This window comes from Fundulus heteroclitus, chromosome 4, assembly GCF_011125445.2.
Source record: "Fundulus heteroclitus isolate FHET01 chromosome 4, MU-UCD_Fhet_4.1, whole genome shotgun sequence".
NCBI lineage: Eukaryota > Metazoa > Chordata > Actinopteri > Cyprinodontiformes > Fundulidae > Fundulus > Fundulus heteroclitus.
In genome coordinates, this window is record NC_046364.1 from 35,196,945 (window position 1) to 35,213,062 (window position 16,118).

Here is a 16,118-nt window from a genome sequence, read left to right on the forward strand (position 1 = left end):
ACCCTGACAAGTCACCAGTCTATCGCAGGGCAACACAGAGACAGACAAACAACCATTCACACACACACTCACACCTAAGGAGAATTTAGAGAGACTAATTAACCTAACAATCATGTTTTTTGACTGTGGGAGGAAGCCAGAGCACCTGGAGAGAACCCACGCATGCACAAGGAGAACATGCAAACTCCATGCAGAAAGACCAAGGGTTAAACTGAAACCTCGGACCTTCTTGCTGCAAGGCAAGAGCGCTACCCACTGCGCCGCTGTGCAGCCCAAAGATGATTACTTTAAAAAAAAAAAGACATTGCTGAGAGAAAGCTATAACGTTTTGTTTAAAAGCTTGTCTTAAGCCATGTAGGGGATCCAGCAGATGTGAAAGAAAATTTAACTTGCTAACCCATATGCAACATGCTATGTGTGACAAAATAAGACCCTGAACATACCGTATGTACTAAGAAACATGGTGGTGGTAGCAACATGTTGAACTGTCTTTCAACTTGGGAAGCTGGTCAGAGTTGATGGGAAGATGGATGATGGAAAATACCGGACAATACTTGAAGAAAACTTTTACAGGCTGTAAAGGACTTGAGACTGGGGCAGAGGTTTATATTCCTGGACCAATACAATGCAAAGGACACAGCTACAAATGGATGGTTTAAAGCAAAGCTTTTGTGTGTTAGGATGGTCAACTCAAAGCACCTTATCTATTTGAGAATATGCTTCAAAGCTTTGCTTTTAAACTGCTGTTAAAGGGGGCTCTTCATTAATTGTGAATGAGCTTTAGCTATTTTACAAAGAAAAAATTGACAGAAATCTCTCTAAATGTGTCATTATTTATGTTTTTGTTTGCTTAGTTTTGTACTTTTCTGGACTAATTCCACTCCCCTCAGCCAACAGCACTCTGTCACCACCCAATCAGCTCAGTCCACTCCTCAGTCAATTAACCCAGATCAACTTCACCTGCTGCCAGTAATTACTGCCAACTCTGCTCACCTGTCCCCCGGTCTATATACACCTGCTTCAGCCAACTCATCCCTGCCAGAATGTCGCATTTGTCTTTTGTGATGTGCGCTGCCTCTACCAGTTCCTGTGTGCTCAGCCAGCCTGACTTTTCTGAATTGCCTGTGTCTGTGTGCTGGACAAGTTTGCTTGTTTCCCCGTTCTGGTGGTTCCTCAGTCCACATCGCCTGTTCTGGTCAGCTTCAGCCTTCTTCACTGGTTTGGCCTGTCACTACCTGCATCTGGTCAATCTTGTTCTGTTTGCCTGCTTAACCTCCCACGATTCATCCCTTTTAATAAACCTTTTAAGAAGTAACTCTGTGCTCGGGTTCACTATCATTATCCATTACAAGATGTGTATAAAGCTGACGTACCAAAACACAATTTATTTTCTTAAAATTGTCGATAAACAGCTACCAATTTCTTTCCAGTTCACAAAAATGATGCACTTTGAGATGGTTTATCAGGTAAAAGTTGCAAATAAAGCACATTGAAGTTTGTGGTTGTAAGGCAATGTATTACATATAACTGGACTTGGTAGTTAAAAACAAAAAACACAAGGACAAGCATTTTAGTAATCTTTTAAATCATGTTTAAACTAAGTTTTGTTTTTTCCTTAATGAATAAAGCACATTCATTATGTGGGCCATTTAAACTTCCTCTTCGTGTTCTTCTAAATTGTTAAACTTATTTTCCCTTTTTAATGAATAAGATTTAATCTACCAGCAGTCAGCCTGAGGTCTGAGGGATTAGTGACAGCATAGTGCAGAGCAGGAATGTTTTTCCGAAGCAGTTCAGGTGGAAGACCGTTTAAATCGTTGTTAATAGAAAGACTTAATTGGTGGAAGAAAAGAAAAACAGACACACTTCTAGGATTGTAAGGTGTAGACAGTAGTTTGCCAAATACATTTAACAAACCACAGAGACTATGAAACTTGGTAAACCTGGTAACATTAGACCTCAAAAGGGAAAACCTGAAAAAAAGGGTTGAACTTTTTTTCACTGTATCAAAATTATGTTTTAAGGGCAAGGTGTGTGGTACTGCCAGATTCCTTTCAGGTACAAGCTCAGACCTGGGTGCTCACTTCTGGACAGCCTCTACATGCATGCTAGTACTCACCTGTAGCATATTTCTGCCATGTGGCAGAATGGTTATTAGTATTATAAGAAGAATTACAATGCTTTACAAACTCCCTACGGAAAACAGGACAGTATAAATAACCTGTTCACATGTATAAATACATAAAGGCTTTTGTGTGTTGTGGTGTTTAAATATTGAGCAGGTTAGGTATTCCAACCCTATCTGTACTTTTAGCAAAGAATTATGCAAAGTTTGAGGTCTATCATTCATGCATATTTTCTTTCTTAGTTAAAGACAAAATATTTCTATTACATATATCATAAATAAGTAGTCCCTCTATTTTCATCTTGTACGTAGATGCATCAACCAACATGTACACATTTTTAAGTTAAGAAGATAAATCAGGTAACTGTTAGGGGCATGTGTGTCGATGCAAAAAATGGAGATGATCTTGTAATTAACCTCCTCTTCTACACAACCTGCAGCACCTTTTTCTCTCTTTTACCTGTCTTTAGAGAGAAAAAAAATACCGAATCAGCAGGTTGGACCTTAAAGGAAGGAAAGTGTGAACATTGCACCTCTAACTACTACTTCTTCTCTGGGCCATTAACCTGTTTATGCCCTAAACAAAAAGAGCGAGTCAGTGAGTCTTACTGTGATGCGCTTCATGTCCAGCTGTCTCAGGTGAAGCACACAGCGCAGGACGGCCTGCTTGTACCATGTCTCCAGGGCTACAGGATTCCCATCCAGGGTGAGTTCAGAAAGGGAGCGTGATTCTCCAAGGCAGGCTAGCTGATCAAAACTAGACGCAAAGAAAAAAAAACATTTTCAGCACAAAACATTGTCGAGTACAATGCATCACTACCCATACACCTGATCCTCAGCTTATTGATAAAACCTTCAGGCAGCTTCTAATTGACACCTAAGACAAGGGGAAGGACATAATTTCACAATCATCATATCATAAAGGGGCATTTGCAGACATTAAGAAGCAGAATCATGTCTGATATTGGTAAAATAATTACCTATTACCTACTAATAAAGTAAAAACAGCTAACTATGGAGACAGTTAAAACTAAAACCCATTTTCATGAAATAAACCTCTCATTGTACACAAAAAATATATTAACTGTTTGCATTCTCCATCATAATATGTGTCATGGCCTTTGCAGTTCTGCATTGCTACAAATTCCCATCAGTATTGAAGAAATAAACAAACCATGTATCCTTTGGTGCGAAGGTTTGGGGAAAAAAAGACCGACCTTAACGAAGCTGAAAAGCTCCAGCAAGTAGCAGCTATCAGACACTGATGTTGACTACATGATGTTATGGAATTTGGCAGAGAATCACTGAATTCATTCCAGTGACTCATTTTAAAAAGTAAAGCTAATAAATTAGATAGATAGATAGATAGATAGATAGATAGATAGATAGATAGATAGATAGATAGATAGATAGATAGATAGATAGATAGATAGATAGATAGATAGATAGATAGATAGATAGATAGATAGATAGATAGATAGATAGATAGATAGATAGATAGATAGATAGATAGATAGATAGATAGATAGATAGATAGATAGATAGATAGATAGATAGATAGATAGATAGATAGATAGATAGATACCTGTTAATTTAGATTGTTATGGCTTAATTATTAAGAGGTACAACTTAATTTTCTCCAAAAATCATAATATAAAATAAGACCAGTAAAACATAGGAGTTTGTTATAAAACTGCTGGCCTACTGAAAAGTATTTATCCATGTACTGAAGAAGCACTCAATACTTTGTTGGGGTTCTTTTGACATTAAATATTGCAGTTGTCATGGCATTGAGGCAATCAGCCTGTTAAGGAGGTTTTAAGGAAGCACAAGTTGCTTTAATAATGACCATCAGTTTGTGTGCATTGTTGGGTCTGGTATTTCTTATCTTCTTCTTCACAAGACTCCTGCAACTGAAAATGAAACCAGTCCTCCATAAAGTTTGTCAGCTGATGGAAACATGAAGCGCTAAAATTATTCCTGGAAGACGGCTGCAGGGACTGGATAAAAACAGTGGACCGACACCAGCAGATGACACGGCCTCCTGAATGGTCATATATTGCGGAAATGTAACACTAGACCTCAGGCAACTTGGATTTCACAATGTTCTTCAGCTAAACTTTCCATTAATTTGCTCGGATAGATCATTGTGTGAAGAGCTAGCTTCTTTAGCAAAGGCCTTTTGCAGTTTATTTTAGTGGTGGAGGGTGTCACTGACTGCCGGCTGGACAACTGTAAAGTCAGTTTCTATTTTAATCTGTGTTATACTAAACTTTTTTGGGAAACAAAATTTTAGTATAATATCGGGTTTTCATCGGATTTAAGTCATAATAAACACACATAAAAATAAACAATTGAAATATACTGTATCTCTTCACGTGTAATCATTCTTTACAATGGGTTTGCAGATAATAAAACAAGAACGCTTCCTATTTAGCCAGTTTCATTATCAGAGTTCAGTTTTCAGCGAAGATTATTGTCTGGGGAGAAACAAATTTTGCCTGTGAGTTTTGAGAAAAGATAATGCAACAAAAGCAACCCATCAAATAAAAGAAAATAGGACATAACTAAATCGAATTTAAAACCTGTTTTAAAAAGTCTTGGTGTATTGAGCTTCGGAAGGCCTACAATTAAGATGCCTAAATGTAGGATTTTATTCTGACTTCTTAAGAGTCCCTAAATATCAGAGTTTTATTTGGGATTTCTGATCCAAGGTCCTCTGCTGGGGAAGGTGGGTACACCGAACAGATGACTGTGCTCTGGCTATCTACCTAGCAACAGAGCACTACTGTTATCTTTTCAGCATCAAACATTTTCAAGATGTTTAGCCCAGGTTTTAAAACTCTTACTATACGTTTGTATTCAGAAGCATTGTTATAATTACAAAAAAAAGTTACAGAAGAAATGAAAAAAAGTTATGCTTGGAAAAATTAGGAAATTTCTTAATATTATACTGTAATTAAACATAGACCATACTGTAAAGTTAAATTAAGCTTTTTTTAAAAACACTGATTATGTGTTTTTATTTGTTTTGAGTATTTATTTGGTCCTGGCTATGTTTGACCTAGTGTCGAGTCATGCTGGCCAGAGATGTCAGGTCAGATTTAACACAGCACAAGGTGAACATGGACAAGTCAGCTGTCCCACCCTGAATCTCACATCCATGAGGAGGCTGCATTGCTCTAAGTAAATCTGAGGTATCTATTTTTAAGATAACGGAAGGAAGGAAATAACTAATTCCTGAGGGACACAAGTGTGATTCCTGATTAAACCCAAACAATGCCTATAAATTTAATCTCCAAATCCTAATAAGAGTAGTTTTAACATTTCTCAGATTGTATCTTTGGTTGCCTGAATAAGTTTAAGCATTCATCACAACTATTTCATACATAGCATTTCTAATCCCCACAAAACGACCACATGCAGGTAAATTATGTATACGTTACCTAATCCCTATCTGTGTGCGAGGCTGTGTGTGTTCTGCCTGTTTAGCCAAAAGCTGTCAGGTCCCAGGGGAAAGGGATGTGGCACTGTCCAGCCACCATCCCTGTCTCTGCTCTGTGGGAATGAGGGAGTTAAGCAAGACCAGCTCTTACCTGAGGATGCTGTTGCAGCTGAGAAAGAGACGCTGCAAGCCGGGCAGGCAGGCCAACTCAGTCTGGAACGAAAAAAGGGAAGAGGAAAGACAGAGGGATGGATGGATGTGAAGAGGATAGGATGCTCAGGACGAGGGGACTGCATCATCACAGCTCTGTTTGCCTTTCCATTCCCTCAGTCACCTTGCAGTTCTTTGCTCTAGCATTCAGCATCCTCATCCACTCTGCGCATGTACACACACACACACACACACACACACACACACACACATATAGATCACACTGCCTTGTCTGCACATGAAGAGGAGGGGCAACAGAAAGAGAGAGAGCACTAGAGAGAGAGAGAGAGCATGATGAGAACAGGGGGAGGGGAGTGTATGCTGCGCTAATGCAGAGATTTCCTGCTGCATGAGGCTAACTTGCAAAGCTAACTGTGACATTTACACATCCGGCTAACAGTCACACAACTACAACTGGCGATACAACAAGAGTTTCAAAGGTAAAAAAAAAATTAAAAAGCCCTGGGATCATGGACTGCTTTCACTGACTCACTAGCTCACATTCAAAATCAATACAGACTTTAGTGAGGGGGTGGGGTGAAGAGCAGCAGCTGTCCAGCTGGCATGCTGACCTCCTGGACACAGAGGAACAAAAGGCAGTGTCTGATCAGATGCCAGCAAGTCAGTACTTCATGTTGAGCATTTTAGGATCTCTGGTATGTTTATGTACGTGTGGACGACCAGCGATGCACATGGTGGAAGCAGGGAGGGCATTCCCAGCAGCGTTCTGAACGAGCTGTGTCAGCATCCACCCATCCTGCAGCCAACGCCTCACATCCTGGGTCAGATTCCCTGCCAGCCTCTGTACAAATCAGACTGTAGCATTTAAGCTATGCCAGCTCCTTCAGGGAGAACAATACACCACTGCAGCAGACACACATTTCTCAGAGTTTTCCACAGTCGACAATTGTGCACAAAGTGTGGATTTACACTTTAAAGCTTACATCCCTACTATAAGCAATATGAGAAGCAAATTGTGTGGTAACTTATGTCCGTCTACTTCCTGTAACAGGAGCAGGTAAAGAATTGTAAAATGAGTCAGTCGTTTTCTTAATTATAAGTAGCTAATGTCATGAACAATATCTGAATATTATTTCCCTGTCAATTCTGTAATTTAATATTAATGATGTGTACCATCTAGTTTGTAAGTGGCAGAGTATATTGACTGAACATCACTGATGTTCACTGGTTCAGGCAGGTGGTGTTGGTGTAATGGTGTGAGGGATATTTTTCTGACACACTTTGAGCATCCAAGCTCCAAGTGAGAACTGTTAAAATCCCATTATTGTTGCTGACTATGTCCATCCCTTCATGAGGAGACTAGAGTACCAACCTTTTGACAGCGGCATCCAGCAGCACACTGCAAAAAGGGAACTAAAAGTAAGTAAATATTCTTGAAATTAGTGTATTTGTCCTTGATTTAAGCAGGTAAAGATCTGCTGCCAATGGAATAAGATTTTTGCACTTAAAATAGGAACAATTCATCTCCATCATCTTGAGCAGTATATCTAATTATCTTATTTTAAGGGTAAATACTCACGCCATTGGCAGGTAATCTTATTTACCTGCTCAACTCAAGGAGAAATGCAATTTCAAGAAAAAGTACTTTTTTTAGTTCCCTATTTGCAGTGCATAATCCACAATGTCACAAAATTCAATCATCTCAAACTGGGTTTTTGTAAATAACAAAGCACTTCACACCATCAGATCTCAATCTAATAGAGCCCCTTGGGATGCGGTGGATTGGCTGATTCATGTCATCCATGTGCAGCTGACAAATATGTAGTAACTGTGAAATGTTATGTAAAATGGACCAAAATATCTGAGGTATGTTTTTGACAACTATAAAAACTATTTTACAAATCAGTAATCACAACAAAAACTGAGAACAATTAAAAAAGCCATTAGTAAAGAAGTTTTTTTTTTACTGTACTCCTTGTTTTGTACTCCTTGTATAAAGGGCTTAAAAAATAATAATATGGCTTACTATAGAATGCTTGTTTTTTAGTATAGGTTATTTTATAGAATAGGCTACTTTTGAGTAAATCCGTTGTGTTTTACTTTACAGCTCACTCAGCACTTCAGAAAATTCTATACAAATATATATTATAGGTACGCCCTTTAAATTATCACAAATAAATATTGCTGTTATTACTGCCATTATTATTAGGAAAAAAGGAAAAATAAACAGACCTGTGCAGTCCTACAATATGTTCTGTAATACCGTGAGACTTCCTGACAGTGTGGACGTGACCTGTTCCGGACAACAAGCCCATGAAAAGGAGATATTTACAATATTGTTTAAAAACCTGATGAAACAGGATGCACTTTTTTTTATTATGACTATGCATTAATGTGAGTGAGAAGATATGAGTTTCATTTGAGTAATTCCATGCACCCAGGGAAGCTGTTATACTTCCCTCTGGAAAAAAAACAAAACAAAACAAAAAACCTAAGTCATGCTTTCCAGTATTGCCAAATACTGACAATGATCCTCATTCCCAAAGTCACCGTCTGCATCAGCCTCCGTGTGGATGTTGGTGAAGAAGCAGCGGCTGCATAGTGTCTTCAGCTAAAAATAGAAGCTCTATCCCAGACAGAATGATGTCATCACTGGGCTGATCTTCGACCAATGTGCTCCCCTTTTTAACCAACCTGATCGATTGGAACCAATCAGCTGACAGGATTTGTGAGCGCCTGTGGACAGCTGTGCTCCCATTTGCACGTGCGCGCCTCCTTCTCTGCCTGCGGGCGAATATTTATCTGTGTGCCCCTGCCTTCACCTTTTTTCTTTAATCCTTGCCCCACCCACCGCTCTCTGACAGCCTGCGTGTCTTCGGTTTTCACACTTACCCTGAACTCTGCTGAACGTGTTACTCCACAAACACAGAATAAGCTCTCATCAAAGCATCCAAAAATGACTCACCACACAAGTGTCACGAAACCTACTCAAATAAACACCAGTGCACATGGATCTTTTTTCTTTTTTTTAGAAGCTGTTGGATTTGTGGCAGCTCTTTCAATAGAACAGATAAAAAGGCTTAACAAGCCTTTTCAGAAGCGCACTATGACTGCAGATTAATAACTTGCACGAAACTTGCTTGGGGTCACATGTCAATCAAAATGTTTTGCTATACTCTTCGTAATGATATTAGGTTACATTTTAACCAACAGCATTATTGCTACTGTTAAATGAAACATGTTTGTAGTTGCAGATGTGGTTGAAATTTTTTCCACCACGTTCAAGCAAACTGTTTTCATGCAGTTCCCACGGGGGGGAAAAAGCAGAGCTATCCTCAAACAGACATGTGTTAAGCTAATTAACCTACAGTAACACTTTGAAAGCGCACTGCAGATTGTCTCGCATTTACCATTTTTAGGCTGCTTAAATCTAGCAGCTCAGTAGATGAGAAAGCCCTTGTGATAATCCAAAAGGCCAGTCTGCTTCTGGCTGACACCTTTTTGCCTGGTCTGTTTCATTGTCACTTGGGCAGACTGCTCTATTTCCTTCACAACAATCCATTGTTGTGTGAAAGGCATGGTTTCTTTTCTATGGTTTGAAAAACGCAAACATCCACCTTGTTTAAAAATGCCTACATCTTCATGGCTGACTTTTTTTTTTAAATAAAAGGATGGTTCACTGCTGTATCTCTAAATACAGTGGTGTGAAAATTATTATTAACAGTACCACCAAAGACATTTTAAAATCAAAGATTAAGAACAAAATTTTAATTTTTCAAGAGGAAAAAAACTAATCAAACCACATTGCCCTATTAGAAAGTAATTACCCCTTTATGAAATCACAACTTGACTGTTATTATATTTTTTGCAAAGTATAGCTTAGCTTATTTCACAAGCCTCATTTTCCTGCCAAACATGTAGAATCACACAATCACTTAAGTAGAACCTGTCTGTTAACAGGCAGCAGGACAAAAGAGCACAAAAAGCTAAACATTATGCCCCAAGAAATTCAAGAACAGAAGAGAAACAAAGTAATTGGGACTTATCAGTCTGGAAAGGGTGCAAAAGCATTTTTTAAGACTTTGGGATTCCAGCAAGCCACAGCAAGAGCTAAAGGGAGAGAACATGGAGCAATGCCGAACCTTCCCAGAAGCGGTTGGCCTTCCAAGAAAGACATCCAAGGCCAATACTGCTGACCCAAAAAGAACTCAAAGATTTTGCATAAGCCAAAAACGTCTTGATGGTGCCCATTGCCTTTGGGAAAACTAGTGAGACAAATGTGGAACCTCTGGATGGTGTGCATCCTGTTACATCTGGGTAAAACTAACAGCATGTTAGAGCATCACACCAACATTCAACATTGTGTTGGTATTGTGGTAGTCCGAGGCTGCTTTGCTGTTTCAGGACCTGGAAAACTTGCCTTAAACCAGAAATTTTGTTCAAGCATATTTAGGTTTTTCAGCAGTGCAGTAATCTGAAGCACACCAATCAGCCCACCACTGAATGTTTAAAAAAAGAAAAAAAAGTTGTTGTGGTAAATAAAGGGTTTAAAAACTTTCTTTGAGAAGAGTGGACCCAAATTTCTCCAATTGCAGCGATGAAAAATGGTGGGGGGGCATCATTTTTGGGCTTAAAATAAATAGGTAGTGTAAGCAGCAACGTCAGCCATGGATTAAAATTGTGGGTTTGACTCAGTTGTGTCCCAAACCTCTGTCTGATAGGGTGATTGGCTACCACTTGACTTGGTTAACCTTGGTTAAGCTTTAAGACGGGACAAAACTTCCAGGCAATTCTAGTTAGTGGCTTACTGACAACGCATCAGAACCCATTCTCATCCAACCGTAAGTGGACCTTATCACCCACTCCAGGGTGTTACCATGTGGGATAAAATCGTTTGTCAGCTTTGTATTTTCCTTTGAATTATATATATATATATATATATATATATATATATATATATATATATATATATATATATATATATATATATATATATATATATATATATATATATATGCATGTATGTATGTGTGTTTGTCAGAGACAGAGAGAGCTCTACACTTACATAGGATGGCTATTTACTGTACAGAGATAAAGGTCATTGGCAGTGAGAACTGCTGGTGATAGGCATAAGAGAATTTGTTGATGGTTAGCATTTTTGTCTCTTCTTTTTTAATAACAAACATTACACCCAATAATTATGAACTCTGAGCCTAACGGCAGAGGACACGATGAGTGAAAAGAAGAGTTTTCAGTGGCTGCACAAAGTCAGATGTTTTCCCCCTAGCTCAAGGAAGCAAACCAAGACTTAAGGGATTTACATACAAATGAAGGGGCCTGTTTTGGCACACACCGTTCTGTTTATCAGATTAAAACTATAGTAACCGATGAGAAGTGATTTTCCACGTTTCTAACCTCCAGTTTCTCTTTCACTGCACCGGAAAGTCAGTGGGAGGTTATGGATAATGACCTATGTCTCCCTGGGCAACACAAACAGGCCAGAGTGACAATGATTCTATTGATTTAACCGCTGGTTTTTGTTATATTCTTCACACAAACACACAAGAAAACATTAAATCTTATAAATGAGAACCAAAAAAATCTAAGGAATCTAAAATGAGCGCCTCTACCGTATGCCAAAAAATATGTGTGTTTGTTTTTGTGTAGAACACATACTGTAACACACACATAGACACCTCCACACAAGGTGGTTTCCATTCTGGAATTTAGTTGTGATCATTACAGCCCTGAGCTGATGCATCGCCATGCTTTATTGGATAAAAATAAAGCAATGGGAAACAGTAAATTGCACCCATGAGAGCACAAAAAAACAACTATCTATCTATCTATCTATCTATCTATCTATCTATCTATCTATCTATCTATCTATCTATCTATCTATCTATCTATCTATCTATCTATCTATCTATCTATAAGACAGACAGACAGACAGACAGACAGACAGACAGACAGACAGACAGACAGATAGACAGACAGATAGACAGACTTGCTTGTTCCAGAATGTTGAAAGGTGGGGAAAAAGCAGTACAAAGCTTCACAAAAATATTCATACCCCTTAAACCTTTTCATATTTTTTCCTCATTAAAAGCACAAACTTCAGTCTTCGGTTGGGACTTTATGTGATACATCAAGATGAAGTAGTCCATAACTGTGAAGTCAAAGTAAAATAATCAAATTCAAAAACTGTTTTGCAAATTAAAAAGTAATCTTAAAGTGTGACCTGCATATGTATACAGCTCCCTTTACTCTGATATCCTTGAATTAGTCTGATGCAATCTCTTGCACTCAGACTTAATTAGTAAATAGAGACTGCCTGTATGTAACCTAATCTCAGTGTAAAAACATGTGTTCTGTGGAAGCTTTGAAGGGTTGTCAGAGAACATTAGTGAACAAATAGCATCAAGAGCAAGAAACACACCAGAGAGATCAGGGATAAAGTTATGTTATGGGGGAGTTCAGTGCAAGGTTATGCAACAATTTCCTGAGCTTTAAAACACGAGATATCAACCTGACAACACCATCCTCAAAACAAAACCGTTTCAGCATCATGCAGTCGGGATTCTTTCTTCAGGAGCAAGACGGAAGCTCATCAGACATGACTGGAAGATGAATGGAGCTAAATACGGGGCAGTTCTGGAAGAAAACCTGCTGGAGATTGCAACAGACTGGAGACTAGGGTGGGGGTTTGCCTTCCAGCAGGACAACAACCCAAAAACATATTCCATCAATCAATCATTTATTTGTATAGCCCTTTTCACATCCATAATAATGGTGGTCAAAGTGCTTAACAATATCAACATATAAAACAAAACACACAAAGAGATAAAAGAATACATAAAACGTGTGTTAAAAACAACGTACATAAAACAAAACGGATAAAACCAGAAACACCTGAATAAAGAAGTCTAGAGTTTTGATTTAAAAAGGCAAATTTCAGTCATAGAGTGAGGATCTCTTGGAAGATGATTCCAGAGTTGAGGTATGTGGAACCATGACTAAATGTTCATTGTCCGACCTCTAGGTCCTGGTGCAAATAGAAAAGCTCAATAACTCTGATAATTATTTGCTTTTATTATTAAATAAATAAATGTTTAATATTTATTGTAAAATGGACGGGAAGCCAATGTAGTGAAAATAAAACAGGTGTAATGTGTAAAAAAAAACACCCACAGGGAGCTGCTGCGCTTCCAACTGGGACCTCAGAAAAGCTTTCAGGATTGGTGAAAACCGGAGAAAACTGCGCAGAGAAGACTACCTGACACTTTGAAGTTGCTTTCTAGTGAAAGTGACTATAGTATAGCAGCAAATTATATTGGAAATACACGTAAAAAATATAAAGCACAAGCAAGTATATAACCCATAAGTGAACAAGCCACTGATTAAAACTGGTCAAATACAGAAGGACCAGATGTACCCTTAGCCTGTCTAACAGATGCTACTTTGTCATTAAAGAAGGAGATAATTTTCTCATAAGTGGTGACTGAGACATCAGGTTAGACAGAGGTAAGTGGATATAAAACAGTTGACTGTTTTAAATAACACCCTAAGGTAATGACTGTTAATGACTAAACTGGACCGAAACAGAAAGTTTGCCTTTTTAATCAGCTCTCTGTTACTGAGCAAGACTGTTCTTTAACATAACCAAAAATAATCATGCAATTTGTCTTTCTTCCACTGCCTTTTGAATTTAACAAGGCCATTTGAATTTAACAAGGGCAATACAGTCAAGGATCTCATGGCAAGCTGCGTAAAAGGAGCAGTTATGGGGACACAGTGGTGTATCCAGACCAATAGGTGAATAAAACAGCAAGTCCGTGAAAGCAGCAGTAAACTGTTCAGCTGTAGCACAGGTGAGAATGTGACGATGACAACCTGCAGCCAGCGGTCTCCTGGCTGGACAGGGAGCTGCAAACTCAATGAGACAGGGCAAATGACCTGAGATTGCGGTCTTACACATTTTGCTATATAAAATGGAAACTACGTGCGATTTAACAAGGCCCAGAGTATGTCCAAGAAGATGTGTTGGTCCATTCACTGATTCTGTTATATTAAAATAAGCCAAAAGCTTTGAAAATGTGGTGGCCAGTAGGTTAGTAAGCTCTTAAAATGTTAAAATTACCACAAATTATGTCATACCTAAGAATAAAATCAGCAAGAAATTCAGCAAGCTCACAATAAATATCATCACATAAGACAGTATAGGTGAGCTAAATCACATACAGCTGCAGCTAAAAAGAAGATTAAGTGTTTTTGGACAGAAATCTGCATTTAAATTGTCTTTGCAGATAGTGGCAGTGCCAACACCACGGCCAGTCAGACGTGCATAAATCATAGCATATTCATGTGTTAGCATTGTCCAGTCAAAGCCCAGGCCTAAATCCAACTGCACATTTCCGGCCAGACTTGAAAATTGCTGTAAACAGAAGTTCTCTGCTCAATCAGGCAGAGCTTGGACTGAAACAAAATTGACATGTCTGCAAATACAAATGTAAAGGACACCTTTTATTTGGTAAAACAATGTATACCCTACATAGCGTTGGTCTTTCAGGCCAAATACCAGCAAAATAAACTGAAGATTGTGGTAACAGGAGATGTAAAAAAGTTAGAGAGCTTTGACAAGTTTTCCAAGGTACTCTGACTTTGACTTTTAAGTCTATTTTCACTTTATTATGTTGGGAAAAACTAGAAAGAGCACGTGTTGGTAAAGGGGCTACTTACCACAGCGGAGATGCAGTTGTACTGTAGGTTGAGTTCGGTCAAAGAGTTGAGGCCCTGCAAATTTTCCACTCTTGAGATGCGATTTCCAGACAGGTTCAGCACTTGGAGCTCAATCAGGTGAGATATATTTTCTATCTTGCTGATCTGAATTAAAGCATTGGGAAATGGCTGTAAAACATATGAATGTAAATAAAACTGTGTTTTACACACTCTGTTTATATGCGCTTTATTTTACGATAGGAAAGATGGAGGTTTATCAAACATTTTCAACACGTTCAGCCCTCAAGTGATTTTAATGATCTTCATGTGGTATAAAGCTCTTAAGAAGTATTCTACAAAAAGTTGGACAGACAATTTATTTTACTGTACTTTTCTTATAACCTCATATCACCTACAAGCTAAACCACAGTTAATATTGTATTTCAAGCCAGTTGCAATTCAGCAACCCATGACTCCTGGTTGAACCTTTAAATTATAAAAACAAATATGTAGCTAAGGGGCCATTCAGCAGTGAAACCTTATGCTTCCTTTCTCACCTTTTTATAAGTGGGAGGGGATACTTAGGAACCTTTCTGACATTTTAAATACTTCACATGAATCCCTCAAGGCTGTTGGAGGCAGTGAGACGTTGCTCTCTGAATTTCTACCACATTGTGAGGAACCTTTAAAGGGGCATCGAGAGTTCAGTCTGCAATCCCTAATTACTCCAGTAATTATTATTACTCATTACTTAATAAGTACTAGCATCAATAAATATGAATACAGTTGGGTTTTCTGTATGAAAATATAAACTGAAAAGAAGTATTTTGGAAAGCAGCCTCTGTAAAAATTTGTAGATTGGAAAACTTAAAAGATCACAGTGGATGTCAAAAATGTGCACACCGCTGTTAAAATGTCAGAATTTTTAAGCAAGAAATTAGATAACTACATTATATTTATAAAACTTTTCCATCTCCAGTCTGACATATATGCTGTACAATTTAAATAGCAAAGTACACAAAAACGTACAAGGATGAAAGAAAATGTAAACGTTGTAGTAGACTGGTTGCATAAGTGTGTAAATACTTCTTGAAGCACCTTTTGATCCAGTTTCAGCTTTCAGAATTACAAAGTTCACATCTGCCGTCAAGTATAATAAACTGATTACCCAGAAATAAAGTTGTGCTGTTGTGCTTGTAGAATCTTCCAATCATTTGAGAAAATATGGGACAACAGTTGATCTGACTGGTCGATCTCAACCAGATCAACCAGGGTGGACAAATGACTGGACATTTGGCCACAATTTATGTGTTTGTCCCAAAATAAAGACTGTGAATGACTAAAAGAGAAAAAAAACACTATACCCACAGTAAAACATGGTTTGATGGACCTGAAGGTCACATCAGAAGATTGAGATTGATTATTTTTCACACCATTAAAACTGAGTCTGAAAATCTTAGAGATTTTGAGATCTTTTGCAAAGTAAATAAGACTAATATTGGCAAATCGGAATGTGTCAAGACAATGCACACATTTAACCAAGTAACTGCAACTTTTTTTATTTTAAAACTACTTTTTCTTCAAAAACCTTGGCTTGTCTTTTAGTTACACTGTGCAGGACATATGACAAATTAGAGGTGGAAAAAGTTTCCACCACTA

The 16,118-nt window shown here is 38.2% G+C and overlaps 1 protein-coding gene across 3 annotated transcripts in view; it reads right to left on the reverse strand.

Moving 5' to 3' along the window:
* The window catches only part of LOC105930470 (leucine-rich repeat-containing protein 49), a 51,233-nt gene that overhangs the window by 27,318 nt on the left and 7,797 nt on the right, over window positions 1–16,118 (reverse strand). For all 3 annotated transcript variants that reach the window (XM_036136470.1, XM_036136471.1, XM_036136473.1), the window contains 3 exons: window positions 14,481–14,624; window positions 5,722–5,783; window positions 2,735–2,882 (listed from right to left, as the gene is read on the reverse strand). In XM_036136470.1, the coding sequence (XP_035992363.1) occupies window positions 2,735–2,882; window positions 5,722–5,783; window positions 14,481–14,624 (354 nt within the window). The remainder of the gene's footprint in view (window positions 1–2,734; window positions 2,883–5,721; window positions 5,784–14,480; window positions 14,625–16,118) is intronic.